Below are 18,650 nucleotides of genomic sequence, written 5' to 3' on the forward strand. Positions count from 1 at the left end.
GCCTGAGGCAGTGCTTTTAAAGTGCTGAGCTCTGTGTCCAAGGCATGGCAAGTGCTTCCTCTTTCGGCTCTTGCTGTTATGAGCTCAGAGTTCTCCCTGCAAAGCCAGGGACTTGGCTTCTCAGCAATTCCTTGAGTGCTTTTGCTGTGTGCGAAGAGGCCGTGCACCTTTTCCCCTCTAAGCAGGCTCAGTCACTGCCAGTAGCTCCTGCTTCGTAACTCATATGTTTTGTTGTCTCTTTGGCTTTTTGCTTTTGTTGTCATTTAAAATAGGCCACAGTGTTTTGCTTTATTTTGTTTTTAACTTTTTCTCTGTAGCCTAAAGCTACTTTCTCGTCCAGTGGCAGAACTGGCCTCACTTTGCTTTACTACACTTTGGCATTTAAGGGCCAGAGAAGGAGGAAGGGAGGGGCCTGGAAGAAGGGTATGGGTGTGGAAAAGCCCAGGAGATTTCTCCCCAGAATCTCTCTCTCAGGTCGGGGGTTGGAAGGAGGCGTTGCCTAGGAAGAGTTCAGAAATTCTGGAGCCTTTGACCTGATGATCCCACTCTTGAGTATTTCTATCTTAATTCCAAGGAAACAAAAATATCACCCACACGAAGGGGGGTTACGAGTAAGTACGTTATGTGTATTTACTTGACGGAATATTATGCCGCTGTTAAAATGGTCATTAGGAGAAAAGTAGCTACATGGGAAATATTTGTTTTAATCACTGGTGGAAAGAGCAGTGTGAAAATGGTGGATTCTTTTTATTCCAAGTTTGGGCTGGGCTGCCCGTCACCGGGGGAAGTGCTTTACCTGTGTGACCTTGTTACATTCTCCTGGAAAACCCTCACAGGTGGGGTGTGGTTTGCCACCCTCATTACACAGATGGAAAAACTGAGGCCCTGAGGGGTTAATAATATGGCTGGGATCACTCAGCTAGTGTGTACTGTTGCTGAATCAAACTCAGGAAGCTGGACACCAACATTGTGCTGCAGAGGCTTGAGTTTCAGGAGATGGAGTTACTAATTTTTAAATACCTTTCCAAAATTTCTTCAAGTTTGGTTGTTACATTTAATTAAAAGAAATGAAGAACATGGGGGTGGGCCTGCTGGTAGCTCAGAGGCTGCCTGCCCCACACTAGCTTGGGGAGGCCTGGAGCAAGGCCTACAGTCACAGAAGGAACTAGAGCAGGTACTTGGATTTCTGGCCTTCTCACCAGCACCCTTCTTCTACCCATCTCAGAAATCAGAGCTCAAGGGAGACTCAGACATCTAGGAGAATTAGCCTTCACCTATAGGTGGGTGTGGGCAATTAACAGGCCACAGCCTGTGGGGCCAGCATGGGGAAGCCCAGGCACCAGGTGGGGCAGTGGCCCTGCTCGTGTATGGCCACAGGCAGCATCCAGACTGGCCTGTCAGTGTGGTTTATAGCAGGCGACCCCCCTTTTGGGAGGCTGATTGTTAAGGGCCTAGGTAAGGTGACGTAGTCTCAGCCTAATGAATTACAGGGGTGTGGGACTAAGCTTCAGTCCCAGCATTTGGAGAAATAGAAAAAAAAAAAAAAAAAAAATATATATATATATATATATATATCAGGAAACCCAAATGTTTATCCCATTTGGGGAGGAAGAAGATGAGCTGTGAGATTGGCAGACCAGAGTTCAAATTTCAGCCTAGTGATCTTGCAGGCCTGGAATCCTCTCTGTCTCAGTTTTCTTATCTATAAAATAGGCATTCCTAACTCTTAGTTCTGGAGGTCTGGGTCTTCTGGATAAAATGAGATGCTACTTATGGAATGCTAAGCATGGATCCTCACACCTAGGCAAGTCAGTGTTTAAAAACCCATAGCTAGTCATGATTATGTTTGTAGCTTGGTTAACTCTGGGCTTGAAGGGGTTGCTCCAAGCACACATGTCCCAGGGCGACAGGGCCTGCCGGCCTTCCTTCCTTGGCCCGCCTTTATCTATTTTGGGATGGGGACCTGGGCGGGGCTTAGGCTACAGGTGAGCAGGGAGGGCCTCAGCTTCTGTAACTGAGCAGAACTCAGGAAAGTCTCAGCCAACACAGAGGACATGACATCCGAGGGGAGCCCCAGGGATGCGTAGAATTTCCATCAGGTGAGAAGGGAGGAGGAGGCATTCTCGGCAGAGGGCCTCATAGGAACTAAGGCCTAGAGGTCTGAAAGTATCTGGGCAGGACCCTTCTGCTTCCTCCTGACTCTGACCCCAGTACCTCGTGCCACACAGGACTCAGTAAGTGCTGGGGCAGCTTACTCACAAACCCCATGCTCTCTTTCTTTCTCGCAGAATGTGATGGTGGTTCCAAAGCTGTGGTGAATGGCTTGGCACCTGGCAGCAATGGGCAAGACAAAGGTAAGGTCCTTGGAGAGAAGTCTGGATTGGTACTGGAAAGCATTTCTAAAGGTGCGGAGTATGTCAGGCCGGGGCCATCCCATCTGCCTGGTGCAAACATCATTGGCCTAACCAAGCCGGAAACTGGGGACCTGTTCGCAACACTGATTTTCTGAGACCTGGAGCCTGTTGTTGCATTTCGGGAGTCTGAGGCTGCCATTTTCCCACTGTGAGGTATTAAAAACTTTCCCTAGCTCACAAGGATGCTGTGAATGACAGATCAGGTACGTGGACCAAGGCATATTTCATGCCTGGCACAGATGGCATTTATCAGCCTGAAATATCCCTTGCTCAGCCTTTTACCTTCACCTATAATAAACGGTGATATGTTCACAGTCCTGACCCTAAGACAAGAGCCTAAATCATTAAAATAAATTATTTCAGTGGCATTAATTTAATGCACATCCTCTCATAGTTTCGGTTTTTAAAATTTTTAGGATAAAAGATTTAAATGTGAAATGAATGATGGATGCGATGACCTCTGAGGTCCTGCTTAGCCTGGAGACTTTCATCCTGACCACGGTGTGTCTGCACAGATAGCCCGGCTATGGGGCTCGCGGTGCCACTTTTACTGTGTGGTGTGATGGACACTCAAGCTGGAGTGACAAGGCAGCTCTGCCACTCATGAACAGGACATCTTGAGAGGCCCTTTATCTTTGTGGGTGTGGGTTCCCTTATCTACAAGATGAGGGAATTTATGATCTGCTGTATTTATTTCTGCTTCAAATTCAGAATTGGAATGAACGCTCATCCCACTAAATTTTAGGGTATACAAGAGGAAGGGCCAGAATCCTTGCATTGGGCATTTAAGTCAAGATGCATCTCAAAGAATAATTCCAAACAATTTGGCGTTTTGATCTTTGTAATTTCCATCTGGGTCAGCAAAGTGTTCCTTTTAAGACAAGGCAAAGTGTGAAAGGAACCAGCCATAGAGGGTATGTCCAGAGACTAGGAGGGGCTGGGGTACAGGGCCCAGGTGGTGTGGGGGTGGGTTCCTTGGTGGCCAGAGGGGACCTGCCATGCTCCTGTTCTTGCCTCCCTGCCTGGTCGCCCCTCTGCACCCATGGTGTGGGGCCCTGGACAGTCTCGACCAAGTTGCACTTAGGGAACTCTGAGGGGCAGTGCCTGTGGAGTGGCTGCAGGCATGTGTTTAGCATCCAGTGAGGAGCATGGGGAGGGGTGGGGGCCCTATTAGTTTAAAACCTGTGGGGTCATCGACCCCATCCATGTGAACTCATTTATACAGGAGACTTAAGGCGTGTGGGGGAGGGTGGCAGGTGGAGTGGGTGCCACTCTCTCCTTGGTGAGACTCACCTTTGTCTGCAAACAAGCAGGCAGGGGTGACCTGAAGGGCATCAGGGTGGCTTGAGGTCACTGAACCAGAGCTGGGATAGCTGAGCTTCAGTCTCAGCCTCTCCACTTGAGAACTGAAAGAGCCTGAGCAGTTTGCTGAGCCTCTTGCTTTCTTCCTCTGAAAATGGTTGCAAAAGTCTCCCCCAGGCCCGTCTCCCAGGTGGAGCAGACAGGAGGATGCTGTGAGAGCACATTTGTGTCTTAATCCATGCAGTAGTGTCGTTAGCAACCCAGTCATTGATGGCCAGGCGCCGTGTGACTGCCCCATCCCCTTATGAGGTGAGCTGACAGCAGGTTGGACTGGAAGATGCACTGTCTCTGGCCGACATGCCTCCCTTCTGTTGCCTTGACAGGCTCACCAGCACGATGCTGACTCTGCAGTGGCAGTCTTGTTCCCAGACAGCCCTACCCGCTGTGTTTCTGTAGACGTGTGGCCACAGTTGACTCTGGCGCCTTTGTACAGAGCTCCCATCCCTCTTTATGTGCTGCCCTTGAAAGAGAGGACGAGGGGAGGCCTCACAACAGTCTCGGTGTGAGGACAGTTAGGGAATGTGCCTACCATGAGATTACAGAATTTGGGCAGGCAGGGAGCCCAGAGACCCTGCAGATAGGTAAGTTTGAGCACCCAGTATGTTCGAGCGGTAGCCTTCACCACATCCCAGGCAGGCATCCCTGCTCTGCCTTAGCTCAGCTGGGCATTGGGGTCCTGGGCTGTGCACTTGGGTGCTGCCCAGGGACTACATATGCACTTGGACACTTGGCACCTCCTGACCAAGAAAGGGTGGGTTTGAGCAAGGCCATCTGCTGTTTAACAGATGGGGGCTCTGATTTGCTTGGGGCCAGAGGGCTACAATTGTCGGAGCAGGCACAAGACCCCGGAAGTTATGCTGTAGGGGAAGTAGCTCTGATGGCTGAAGGGACCAGGCAACTCACGATCTTGTTCCTTCGTTCTTCCACTTATCTGGAGCCCATGGGCCACAGCCCTCTTCCTCGGAACCCACTCCCCAGCATTCTCCCAAGGGGCCCTGGGGACCTTGAGTGCTCTCCCCTTCCTCTGTTTGCCAGGCCACCTGTGTGCCTCTGTAAATCTTTGTCCAGAGCCTTGGCAAGCTCCTGGTGTGGCAGGAGGCACCGATCAACACTGACCAGCTGTATTTGGGTGATAGTTGGAGGGGAGGGTCTGTTGTCTTGGCCTAGAACTCTAAAGAGAGAAAGCAGGTTATTTTTAATTACTGCATCTACTGCCCTTTGTATTGTTCTTGTTGTGTGGGTGACTTCCTCCTATTGTCCCTGCCCAGTTCCTCAACTGCCTGAGTGTTTCCCAAATGTTCTTTCTGGATGCACCATTTACCCTTTTGTGTTTTCAGCAACTGCCGACCCTTTACGCGCACGCTCTATTTCTGCTGTTAAAATCATTCCTGTGAAGACAGTGAAAAACGCCTCAGGCCTAGTTCTCCCTACAGGTATCTGCTTGGGTCGGTTGATTTTCTCTAATTGTGAGCGGATCATGGCATGGTTTTCCTTTCTTCTTTTTTTCTAATACGCACTTTGAGCTGAATCGTTGCATGTTTAGGAGGCATTCCGTCTCACTTCTCAGCTTGCTTCCTTACTTCCCTCTGTGTACGTGAATGTCTGTGTGCGTTTTCCTGGGAGCCAGCGAATGTGGGGAAGAACTGAGGACAGAGGCCTTGCCCCTGTTTTCTTTAGGAGAAGGGTCAGTCCGGAGGCTCCGCTTTCCCTTTGGGATGGGTCTGAGGTGCATGGACATCCTAGGCTCTCCCTAGAGGTTTCCAGCTCCCAGTACTTAGCAAAAACTGCAGTCTCCCTGAGAATTAACCTGGTCTCACAGAGAACCTCTGAACTCAGCTGAATTTGAAGCAGCTGCCCTTAGGTGCCCAAGCTAGATTCGCCTCTGATGCTCACCGGGCCATCCCAGAGCATCCCCTTTGCCTTCCCCAATTTTACCTGCAGCCACTTCCTGCCTCTCCCCTCCAGAGGGTGGGGGAGTACAGTTCAGATGTCAGCCCTGGCTCATCGCTTCCTTCTGTACAAAGTGGGACACATGAGGCCTACACAGTACTTTATCCAATGGCGCTTTCAGAAGTAACTGGGCTGTGTGTCCAGGAACCTATGGATGGGCTGCATCCATCAGTGTGCCCCTCATCCTTTTGAAGTGACTATGAACCAGTTTTCCCAATAGTTTGGTGACATCAGTCGCTTAGCCTCTTGATAGAGTTGGATAAGTCAGATGCTCTCCAAGGCTGACGCTTGCCCCACCACACATTGTACGTTTCGTGCATTGCGTTCAATACAAGAGGTGCTGATGAGGCAGGTCCATTCTCTTGTCTAACGCTAGTGATCATTCTGAGTTGTTGGAAGGGGGCTGCTGGTGTGGAAAGGAAGGAGAGAAGAGACTTTGCTTCTCTCTGCCCTTGGACAGGAATGGGGATGAGTTGGATGTCTGAACTCACATCCTGCCTAGACACACACCCTGAATGTCAACCTGTAATCCTAACTGTGACAATTTTAGGTGAGGGATCTAGGCTGTGGGCAACTTGAAAAGAAAACAAAACAAAACTGTGGCGTTCCGCATAGCTCAGCTGCACGTAAAGAAACACTCAGTGCGTGTGCCTCCCAGAACTGTGTGGTCTGCCCCGGTTCCCTGCCTCCGTGACTGATTTCCTGCAGGATGGCATGCAGATCTTTTGAAGCGTACTTTGAAATCTTTCTCAAGGAAACTCTCAAAGTTGACCCGGGTCTGTTGTTAGGCCCTAGTGAAACTGTAGGAGATGCCAGGACCCTGTGAAGACAGCTGAGGCTCGGTGGACACTGCTCATTGAAGGATTTAGCCTTCTGAGTCGTTTTTGTTGCTGTGAGTTTTCTTTGTTATGTTTGGAAAGTGAGGCTGTCACTCATGAGCTTTCTCGCCAGGCAGCCTATCCTTCTGTCTCAGCATTTCGGGAGTCTTGACTTGCTGATCCAAGGAGATTTGCTTTTCCTTTTCCCACTGGAAAACTGCAAGGGGTAGTTGTTCTCCATGGAACCACCCCCCTTCTGCCCCCCCACTTCCTTAGTTGCCAACTTGGTCTTCAATGAGAAGTATGGTCTGGAAGCTTGAAACATCTTTCATAAACTCTTTGTTGAACTGTGCCTTACTAACTGGTCAGAAGTCTGCTCACCAACCTAAACTTCATTTAATAAAAGGAATAAACCTGCTTTCATTTTGAAATGTTTTCAGCTGATAGTATAACTCATCCATTTACTCAGAACTCACCATTGCTGCCATGTTCCCCTAACTTCATGATGCACAGTAAACCTCTGAAAACTTGCCCCTCTCCACCACCCACAGATTAATTTCATTGACCACAAGTGTTCAAAGACTTCGCGTGGCTGTAACCAGGTTCATCTCATTCCCCGGCTGTAACAATTTGCTAACCAACTGTCCTTTAATCCTTCAGGAGTCTTGGATTCAGTCTTCAATTTTGGACCTTTTCTTTTCAGACATGGATCCTACAAAAATCTGCACTGGGAAGGGAGCGGTGACTCTCCGGGCCTCGTCTTCCTACAGGGAAACCCCAAGCAGTAGCCCTACGAGCCCTCAGGAAACCCCGCAACACGAAAGCAAACCAGGTGTGTGGAAGCTAGGGAAAGCTGTTCAAAGCCACGTGGGAAGGGTGGGAGGAGGCTCTGGTGTTTTTGCTCAGGAGGGCGTGAGTTCATCAGATACCTCTGGGTTCACAGTCAAATCCTTTGGATGGGTAGTGGTCAAAGCCTCAAACAGTCACATGCTGCAGATGAAGGCACAGCAATAACCACACTTTATGTTAGCTTTGACTGAGCAGGTCATCCTGTGACCACAGCCAGTGCTCTGCAGACAGCTCTCATGCAGGCTGAAATAGCTTAGGGCATGGAGGGTAAGTAAGTGGTGAGATGGGCTAGAGGTTGGGCTTCTCAGAGCTCATCCCTGCTTCCTAGAGGTTCACTGTGACCTGTCGAGGCTGGGCTGGAGGTGCAGCCAGGGGAGACTGAGAAGTGTGGATGACTCAATGACCTTGCTCCTGGAAAAGCAGAGGTGGGGAGGGCTCAGGCCTGGGATTGGCCACCAGCCAGCTGCGGGAGCAGGATCAGGAGAGTAGTTCAAAGCCCCAGTGTAAACTAGGAGCAAAGGGAGATCAAAGAAGCCACATGAAGCCCATCTCCCCACCTTAACCCATCACCTGGGAAACCTGCGGTATTGAGGTTTAGAACTGGGACTTCAGAACCCGATAGATCTCTGTGCACACCCTGCCCCCACCACCTGTCAGCTGTGCGACTTTAGTCGAGTTATTCACTCTCAACCCTAATGAACTGTCGAATGGGGTTGATAATTGCATCTGCCTCATAGGATTATTGTGAGGAAGAAGTGTATGAAGTGCTGTGTATCATGCCTGGTGGCATGGAATAGACAGATGTTAGCTGCTATTTGATTATGATTAGATTATTTTGGTCTCTCCAGAGACGACTTTGCACAGCCCAAGTATTCTGGTAGTTGGCAAATGCTGACTTTGAGATCAGGCACAGTTAGTTTAGGGTGAGACAGCACCTCTCCACTCTGTAGGGCAGTGACTTTCACACTTTAGCTGCATCAGAATCACTTGGGGTAAAAAGGTAGGTTGCTGGGCCCCAGCCCGGAGTTTTAGAATGTAGGGTTCCCACTGGCAGGTCTGAGGTAGGGTCTGAAGGTTCGCATTTCTGACAGGTTCATGCCGATGCTGCTAGTGCAAGGACCGCATCTGAGAGCTGCTGCTGTAGGGGATGGGAGCTTGCTTTCTTGAAGGAAAGGGAGGGAGAAATGGAATGGAGGGGAGGACCATTCCCTTGGGACCAGAGAGGCTAGGCAGTAGGGTATGCAGACCCCTCTGGTGCAGCAGGAGTGGTGTGTTGTGATAAGACAGATATGATATGTAGGATGGAAATGGCCAGACCTAGCGTCCTGGAAACTGACTTTCTTCCTTCCCAGCTACCCATAACAGGTGCCAGGACACATGCTGGTGGATGAGCCCAGGCTAGGGTTTGAGCACAAACCCCTTTCTGGTGATGTTGGTCCCTGTGAGGGCTTCTTTATCCTTAGGCTGAGGGCAGGCCCGAGCAGCCCACAGCCCTAAAAGTGAACAGAGTAGCTTCTTGGTCCTGCATCCCTGAGCCCAGCCCTGACTCCTGACCCGCTGGAAAGGTGGGAGTGAGGAGAGAAGGCAAAGTTATTTTATTCTAAGGCTAACCTCATCCAGCCTCTCCAAGCCTAACTGGGACGACCCACTCCCAAGCTAGAGAGCATTTGGAGAAGAATCCTAAGGGATGATGCAAAGAGAAAGGCTTTATGTGCAGTCTCCTGGCCCAGTCAAATAACCTTACAAACCGGCTGTCCTGTCCTCTGGCAGCAAATGGAGGTGGTGGAGAGGGAGCCTGGAGCTCCCTCTAGTGGTTACAATGCGGCATTGACGTAGAACACAAATAATGCCCACCAGATGCATGCCTGTGCTACCAGTGCCGTGTGTGGATTTGTTTTTTGTTTGTTTGTTTGTTTCGTTTTGTTTTTTTGAGACAGGGTCTCACTGTGTTGCCCAGCCTGGAGTACAGTGATGTAATCATGGCTTGCTGCAGCCTCGGCCTCCCGGGCTCAATCTGTCCTCCCACCTCAGCCTCCCAGTAGCTGAGGTGCATGCCACCACACTTGGCTAATTTTTGTATTTTTTGTAGAGACAGAGTTTCTCCATGTTGCCCAGGTTGGTGTTGAACTCATAGGCTCAAGTGATCCACCTGCCTCAGCCTGGCAAAGTGCTGGGATTACAGGTGTGAGCCACCCTGCCCGGCCCTGTGTGTGGATTTGAGGCACTTTTGGAAATACTCTCTTGTCCCAAAATACGTTTGTGTCTTACAAATTTCTACCAGCTAATTTGGTGAAAAGAAACTTCACCACATCTTTTTCACCAAACCATCACCAGATTGTTTTAAAATGCAAATACTGTACTCGGAAGAATTAAGGGATAGTTATCAGTCATTCACACCTTACAGTAAGTTCATCTTTGTGAATTGAGATCATCGAATCCAAATAAGCATACATTCATTCAGCATTATCTATGTGCCAGGTGCTCAGTGAGTCACTTGGAATTGTGATGGGAAAGGAGGAAAAGAGAGTAATTCTAGGTGCATTAGGTGAGGGCAAAAGGCAGTACGCTGCAACAGGAGTCAGGTGTGGACTTGTAATCAGCCATCTTCCTTTCGGGCCGTGGGTAAGTCCTGGTGACTTTGAGCCCATATCAAGTGTGAGGAACTTGGGCCAGATGCTTTCCAAGCCTTTCTAGCTCCAGAATGCTCTGTGACCTTAAGAAGTTTGGAAATTAGCCTCACACAAATGAAATCCCTTTGATTGGTGATAAATTTAAGATGGTACAGGAGGGCAGTTTGGATGAAAAGGAACAAGCTGGGTTTGAGTAGAGGAAACAAGCCCCATGTGCTCATTAAGTATACAAAGCAGACTAGAATGAGTTAACACTGGGGAGTGGGCTTAAAAGAGGATGACAGTAAGCTGGGCGCAGTGGCTCACACCTGTAATCCCAGCACTTTGGGAGGCCAAGGTGGGCAGATCAGTTGTGGCCAGAAGTTCGAGACCAGCCTGTCCAACATGGTGAAAACCCGTCTCTACTAAAAATACAAAAATCAGCCAAGCATGGTGTTGCACACCTGTAATCCCAGCTACTCGGGAGGCTGAGGCAGGAGAATTGCTTGAACTCGGGAGGCGAAAGTTGCAGTGAGTGAGATCATGCCACTGCACTCCAGCATGGAAGACAGAGCAAGATTCTATCTCAAAAAGAAAAAAAAAAATGAGGATGTGAGTATAGACAATTCAGGAATGGGAATCTTGTCCCCTTACCATGCTACCTATTGACTAGCATCCTGCTGGCTCTTGACTCTGACAGTGTCCATGTCAACCTCCAGATTGACAACTTGCTGGCCCATACCAGTCTATTGTCCTATCCTGGGGCCTAGGAGCTCCTGGGCCTTCCCTGTCTTCATAAAAACAGTTTTCAGCAGTATTTGCAGACAGCCAAGCCCAGTCTAGACTGGGAGCCCAAGTGTGAGGCAGTGGATGGCTCTTGCCAAGGATTGCTTCCTACTCCCAATGCCTTTGCAGATAGCTAATGTCCCATGGCGTCTGGCTCCCTCCCTTCTCACCAGGGACAGCATTTGTCCCCCAGCTGCTCTGTCTGCTTCCTCTCTGACTTGCTCCCTGTTTGCCACCTTCTTCAATGCCTATAGGTGTCCAAGTTGCTGATTATTTGCCTGGACTGGAAGGTCCAGTCCCTATCTGGTCCCCTGATACCCACATTTCAGCAGTGCCCCCTATTTCTAGTCCTTGTCCCAACCCCCTCACCTGGGAGAGATGATATAGTTCTGGTTTCACACAGTTCTCTACTGAGGCTGAGCACTGCCACTTACTGTACTTGTGGTATGGACAAATTACTCCACCTTACAGGGCTTCAGTTGCCTTATTTGTAAATTGGAGATGACCATAACAGAGTTGTTGAGATTAAATGAGCTCTTTCTTTTTTTTTTTTTTTTAGATGGAGTCTCACTCTGTCACCCAGGCTGGAGTGGCTCACTGCAACCTCTGCCTCCTGGATTCAAGTGATTCTCTTGCCTCAGCCTCCCAAGTAGCTGGGACTACAGGTGTCTGCCACCACATCTGGCTAATTTTTTTTGTATTTTTAGTAGAGACTGGGTTTCACTGTGTTGGCCAGGCTGGTCTCAAACTCCTGACCTCATGATCCACCCACCTTGGCCTCCCAAAGTGCTGGGATTACAGGCGCGAGCCACCACACCCAGTTAAATGAGCTCTTTCATGTCAAGCATTTGGCACAGGCCCAAAGCAAGTGCTTTTTAAGAGTAACCATTCTAGTTCCTGCAGTTCAAGAGGCTTGTTAAAGATTTGAAATAATTTCAGTTTGAAGCCATGAGGGCCTCACCCCTAGCATGGTGGGAATGGGAGTGAAGAGCAGAGGCTGAGGGTCAAAGTGTCTTTTGGAGAATGAAATGACCAGGGCTCCTTGTGGTGTATTTAAGGACCACAGAGAGGTGAGACTCCATGTGGCCCAGGAGATGTCTTCCCTGGTTGGCTAGGAGAGTAATTGTGGCACTCATGGAGTTGGGGGGATTTGTGAAGAGTGCTGAAAAGAATGTTGAATTCCATCTTTTGACATGTTGAGTTTCTTGGCAAGGGAAAGACTTCCAGGAGAATGTTTCTAATGGGAATTTGGAAATTTGGAGTCCAATGTGTGGATTTGGAAGCCATCTGCATCCACATGAACTCTGAGAGAATGGAGACATTCTCGGGGGTGGAGTGACAGAGAGAGCCCTTGAAATTGCCCAGTTAACACTCATTCTCCAGACTCCTCCATTCAAGTGGTGGCTTAACTCAAGATCCCTGACCACAGCTTCCTGATCAGCCTCCTCATCTCTGAATGTGGACCTTGGTTTTTGGATCAGAACCATCTGAAAGGAATGGCAGTAATCTTAGTACCGACTCCCCGCCCCCAGGAGAAACCTCATCACCTTATCCCTGCCTCCTGACCTCGTTGCCACACCAGGTCTGAGCATTGGCCACGTTGGTTCAGAGTGACTTGATCATGTCCCAGGTCAGGGTGTTTTCATTCCAGACAGGGAGCCTGAGCTGATGGTGGGTGTGATACCAAGCTTTCTGTCTGGTATAGTCTAAAGATCTTGTGGCTTGATATATCAATCCCTGTGTTCTGACTTAGATGCCAGGGTCCAGTTCAGCCCTTATATTTTGTTAGTTCTGTATCAGTTGGCTCCAGTCCTTACTGCCTGATTCTTGAATGTAAAGTTAGCTTTGGACATAAAGATTCTTGGACCTGCAGTCAAATTATTTCCTCTGGTTTTGACTCTCACATTTGCTCTCCAGGAATGGCAGTAGCAAAAAGGTACCATAAGAAGGTTAACATTGAAGCAGTTAAAGGTACCCCGTACCTCCATTAAATTAGAGTGTTTTTGATGAGTACATGTGTGAGAATTAGGGCCAACTGAGAAGTTGGAGGGAAAAGTCCTCACAAGAGTGCACCCTCCCTTCTGACACCAGCTGCAAGTTCAGGGGATTCCCAAAACCATTCTCAGGTTTGGTACAATGCTGGAGGGACTCACACGACTTATTGAAAGCTGCTACACTCCGGGTTATGGTTTATTATAGGGAAAGGATACAGATTAAAAAAGGCAAGAGAAGATGCACATAGGCTGGAGTCTGGGAAAGGTACCAAATATGGAGCTTCCGTTGCCTACTCTGCGTGGAGAGTCAGGACATATTATTTCCCAGCAGTGATGTGTGACAGTGTTCTCAGAGCATTTTCAACCAGGAAGTGTACCCGAGCCTTTGTGTTTAGCGTTTTTACCGTGGCTCCATTACATAGGCATGATCCACTGCCCACAGGGCAGATCTCGATCTCCGGTCCAACTTCCTAATCGACTGAGCTCCTGGTGGCTCAAAGCCCCCACCCCAAGTCACATAATTGGTGTGACTCAAAGCCCCAGATAAACAAAGTCACTCCTATCAGGCTTGACTTTCCAGGAGCTCAGATATTACATCCCAGAAGCTGAGGCCAAGGCCAGACCTCTTTTTAGATAAAGTTAAATTCTCTACTGTACAGTAGGAATACAAAATAAACACAAATAAGATTTGGAACACCCTTAGACTTACTATTAACACCTGTCATCTACCTCTTAAATACTCTTACCAGAACACATCAAGACTCACTCAATGAAAATTATCCTAAGATCCCAAGAAGAATTGACTGATCAGCAAAAGACTTTAAAACAGGTCAAAATGAAATTAGCATAGAATGAGATGAGATAAAATAAAATATCAGGAGGCTACAGCCACAGGCCAGAAAAGATTGCAAATAAAGAACAGCTGGAGGAAAAGATAAGGCAAAGTAAATTATGCTTCTTGCAGAAAGGGTAGGTCTCTCAGGACTGCAAAAGCTCTCTAGGATCCAACTTTCCGAGGCACTCCCCCCACCTTGGGAGCTCTAAGGTAACATTTATTGAAAGAAGCATTTTGACAGTCTCTTCAATCAGGAGTTAATAATGGATGATCATGTGTGCAAAATTTCATACTTCTGCACATAGGCACAAATGGCCGCGGGCTGCTACCAACCTTCCAGGTTCAGAAGATGAGGTAATAGATGAAGGATGATAAGATGTCAGAAATGCAGCTCTCCTTTAACAAGGAAGAGAGGAACATTTAAGAGGTCCTGGGAACTGCCTTTTTGGGGTAGGGGAAGGGGAACAGTTTTAAAGACTTGGAATGAGAAGAAAAAGTGGATCTATCCCTAAGGATCTTATGTTCTTAAAGCTATTTATCACATGGCAGAGATCAACAATGCTCATTTTTGTCCATGGCTTTTTCCCCCTTATGCTTTGAATTCTGATTTTGCAAAGCACATGCTTTATGCCAAATACTTTCATTTAGTCCTTGTGATTCAAAAGAGGTAGATAGTATCTCCATTTCACAGATGTGGCCAGGTCATTTGCCGCAGGATATGCGGTTAGCAAGATAGAGACTCAGGGCTGAAACTAGGCAATCTGATGTCACAGTGATGGTCCCTTCATGATACCTGGAGGTTTGGAAGAACAGTTCACATTTCAACTTTCCAAGACATAGCTGTTTGCTAGTGTCACTTGAATAGAACCAAACCAACTGAGAACCAGAAAGTGGGTAAAATAATGTATCCCCAATTCCATGTACGAAATTTACATCCATTAGATAGCCCTTCACTCAGAACCTGTTGACGTTCGTATATGCATAAATCTAATAAATTTGATAGACTTATTTGACAAAGGTGGACTAGAAATAGCAACTTAGTAAAGAAGATGGAACGGTAAAAGTGATAGCTGTGAGGGAAGAAGTGGACCACTGTCATGGCATGTCACCAGGTGTTTAAGGGCCTGCCAGGTGTGAGGGGAGCTCTGGGCCAGGGAGCCGTCTGGATGCGACAGGGAGTGTGGTACACTCAGAGGTACTTTCATGTACCTGATCTTTGATTCTCAAAGACTCTCCAATTCTTCGATTGGAGAGAATCAAAGAATCATACTCCCTGTGAGGAGTATGGGGTAAGGATTATATTTTATAGATGAGAAAAGTAAAATTTAGTATGGCTAGTGAACTTGCTCCTGGTCATACAAGCCAGTACATTGCAGTAATGTGAGCAAAACACATGTCCTGTACCTTTCCCAACTGCGGTTGTCCCCTGGTATCTGCCAGTGATTGGTTCCAGGACCTTCACAGATACCAAAATCTGAGGATGCTCAAGTCCCTTATATAAAATGGCATTGTATTTGTACATAACCTATGCACATTCTCCTGTATATTTTAAATAATCTCTAGATTACTTGTAATACCTAATATAAGTGCTATGTAAATAGTTGTTGTTCTGTATTTTTTTAATGTTGTATTATTATTGTTTTCTTATTTTGTGTTTTTTCACCCAATATTTGATCCACGGTTGGTTGAATTCACAGATGTGGAATCCGTGGATATGGAGGGCCGACCGCATGCAGTTTTTGTGGGGTGGAGAAGACAAATAGCAGTGAATCGTCTGTAAGGAAGTGGCAGAAATGTAACAGGCAACCTGCTAAAAGAATATGTAGCTAAATTTAAAGACTGTTTTAAAGGGGAAAAAATAAAATGGATACAGCTAGTTTTCCAGAATAAGGACGTTTTTGAGTGTACCTCTCATCAGTGGTTCTCCAGGTGTCGGTTATGGACTGGCAGTCTCAGCATCACCTGCAGACTTGTTAGAAATGCAGATTCTTGGGCCTCACCTCTCACACTTACTGCATCAGAGGTGCCGGGATCCAGGCCCAGCCACCTGTGTTTCAGCAAGCCCTGATGCAGCCACACCACTGCTATACATGAATGCCAATCACTCGGAACCTTTACCCTACCTTGCCTTCTGCTCCAGCTCTTTTTGGCTCCCACCACCTCTCTGAAGCATAGCATCCACTTCATGGCTGATGGGGAGGCTGGTGGCTGTGGGGGTGGTAGGCAGAGTGCTAGGTTTGGATTCTGGAGACTTGGGTTGACTGCTTTGTCACTTCCTGGCTGTGTGACTTTGGGCAAGTCATTTGGCCTCTCTGTTTTGTCATCCATGAAGGAGAGTGATTCCCTACTTCACAGAGTTGTTGTGTACACTGAACTAAAACTAAATGGGTGTAACAGTGACTCACATTGGCACTTAGGTGTTCAGTAAATGTCTGTAAATCTCAACTTGGCATCTGGAAAGCCCATGTCTAGCCCCTGAGGGACCCACATTGAAATGGAGGATTGGGCAGTGAGACTGCAGTATTAGTCCCTCTTTCTCTACATGGTGAGGCAAGAGGAGGCAGCCTGGGAGAAGAAGGGGTTAAGGCTTGGCTAGATTAGGGATTGGCAAACTGTGGCTGTGAGCGGAATCTGGCCTGTGCCTTTTTTTGTACAGCCCTCGAGCTAAGAATGGCTTTTACATTTTTTAATGGTTGAAAGAAAAATCAAAAGAAGAATGGTATTGTATGCCACATGAAAATTTTATGAAATTCAGATTTTAGTGTCCATAAATAAAGGTTTATTGGAACACAGCCATGCTCATTCATTTACATATCATCTGTGGCTGCCTTTGTCCTACAATAGCAGAGCCAAGTAGTTGCATCTGAGACCATATGGCCCATAAAACCTAAAATATTTACTATCTGGCCCTCTATAGAAAAAAGTCTGTGGACCCCTGGGTTAGATCAAGGATAGAGAGTAGAGACAAGAGATGATACAGAAGATGATAAATAGCAAACATTTTCTGAGCTTTGCCAGGCACTGTGGTAGGCATTTTGCATGCATATATGTTCTTATTAACAACACTTATAAAACAGGCATATCATTATCTCCATTTTTCAGATGGGCAAACTGAGGCTTATAAGTTGCCCAGGGTCATAGAACCCTTAGGTGGTAGACCCAGGATATGAATTGAGGCCCAGCTGCCTTTCCAGTCGGGGTTGTAACCACTGCACTCTGCTGCCTTATGGTGCTATGTGGATCAAACTAGAAGTTTAGGGTCTCTGAAATGCATCAGGCAGTAGCTGGAAAGGCTGAAGGGAGACAAGGGTGCTTTGTGATGTGATGAACACTCAGGAAGGGTGATTAGATTTTGAAATGTTTATGTGGCTCATTTAATGGAAAGAAGAAAAGCAGGCAGGGAGAAAAAAAAAAGTCTTTATCGCAGCGGATACCTCCCAGCTTAAGTCATGTTCTGCCCCTTAGCCCAGCACCAGCACCCCTGGAAAAAGTGTTTATCCACTTCTCTCTCTCCTGGGCCTGTTAATTGGTTGGGAGTGGTCATTCTGAGCCCACAGCAGGCTCGAGGAAGGGGAATGAGAGTCAGTGAGTAGGGACTGGACAGTAGAGAATTCTGTTGCCTTTTTGTCTGTAAAATAAGAATGTCAAGTAACAATTGTTTCTTCATCCTTGTGAATGTGAGCCTTGTGTTTTCAAAGGTCAGTGCCTGTGAGCACATCATGGTTTCAAGTGGGTTCCTATGGTAATCAGGCCATCGTGACTGAGGGCATTTTGTGTCAAACAACGGGGTGCTGGATTTTCAACTTTCTATGCAGTTTCATGCTTGTTTCCTGCAAATGTAACCATTTCTGTTTTTCCCCTTTTCTTGTTTTCATCCTTTCTGCACCACGTGTAGGTCTGGAGCCAGAGCCTTCTTCAGCAGGTATGGCTTCTCTTGCATTCTCACCTTTCTGGCCTTCTACCAAGGACCCCGGAGTTACCGGGGAACCAGGGAGTTATTCCTTGTGAGTGAGAGGTTTTTTCCTCCCTATTTCTCAGATGAGTGGAGGCTTTCTTCCAGTGCTGATGCCAATGGAAATGCCCAGCCCTCTTCACTCGCTGCCAAGGGCTACAGAAGTGTGCATCCCAACCTTCCTTCTGACAAGTCCCAGGTAGGCATGTGCCCAAGGGCAGGGTGGGGACTGGTGAGTGGTACCTGTTCTTGAACCTCTTAACTTAGACTGGTGACTTCCTGCTTCCCCAACTGGTTAATGGAATAGGTTTCAAGCTTTTGGACAACTCTGGATAAGCTCTGCAAGGACCTAGCTAAGGGAAATTTGGGGTCAAGGGGAGCAGAGGCATGGAATGAGGTTGGTCTGTACCAGGGTGTTGGAAATAGGCCTTGATACCTATTTAGGTTTGTTCTGTATGTAGAAGTGTTCTGAAAGAGGGAATTCATTTAGCCTTGGATACGTAGGAAAAAGGTCTGAGATGTTTTTTAAAAAAATTCTTTAGAGTGTAATATTCAAGAGAAGAATGCACTTTGTGTTTATTCCAATTGTTTTCTGGAGATGGGGCTCTAAGAACTCCAGCAACAGTATCCTTACAGATTAAGATCAGGGAGCTGTGGCCAGGCCCTAAGTCCAGCAGCCCAGGAACAGGCAAAATGGCAGTACAGCCCGGCTGTATCCTACAAAAGAAAATCCCCCAAAGCTGTACAAATTGGAGTAAGGATACTTTTGCTTAAGTCTTTCCCCCTAGGTGGCTTTCCTGATCTTTCTTTTCTTCCTTCCCTCTCCTGTTGTTACTTTGTCATTTTGATGAAGGGAATAGACCATGTTTTAATTTAGATGATCCGTGATGAACATTTTTGCATACAGGAGCCACATCTGTGGAATCGACTACTACTCTTCTCTCTCTCTCTCTCTTCCCGTCCCCTCTCTCTCTCCCCTCTCTCTCTTTCTCTCTTCCTCTCTCTTTTTTTAAGACAGGGTCTCTATCTGTTGCCCAGGCCAGAGTGCAATGGTGTCATCATAGCTCACTGAAGCCTCCAA

General features: G+C 47.5%; 1 protein-coding gene across 42 annotated transcripts in view; it reads left to right on the forward strand.

The window, feature by feature from the left end:
• SORBS1 (sorbin and SH3 domain containing 1) overlaps positions 1-18,650 on the forward strand; it is a 253,422-nt gene that overhangs the window by 124,656 nt on the left and 110,116 nt on the right. For 21 of the 42 annotated variants that reach the window (XM_055254448.2, XM_055254471.2, XM_055254456.2 and 18 more), the window contains 5 exons: positions 2,289-2,354; positions 5,114-5,209; positions 7,248-7,376; positions 17,513-17,539; positions 17,656-17,768. In XM_055254448.2, the coding sequence (XP_055110423.2) occupies positions 2,289-2,354; positions 5,114-5,209; positions 7,248-7,376; positions 17,513-17,539; positions 17,656-17,768 (431 nt within the window). The remainder of the gene's footprint in view (positions 1-2,288; positions 2,355-5,113; positions 5,210-7,247; positions 7,377-17,512; positions 17,540-17,655; positions 17,769-18,650) is intronic. The other 21 variants (XM_063628529.1, XM_063628545.1, XM_063628421.1 and 18 more) reach the window with 3 other exon arrangements.

This window comes from Symphalangus syndactylus, chromosome 2, assembly GCF_028878055.3.
Source record: "Symphalangus syndactylus isolate Jambi chromosome 2, NHGRI_mSymSyn1-v2.1_pri, whole genome shotgun sequence".
Lineage (NCBI taxonomy): Eukaryota > Metazoa > Chordata > Mammalia > Primates > Hylobatidae > Symphalangus > Symphalangus syndactylus.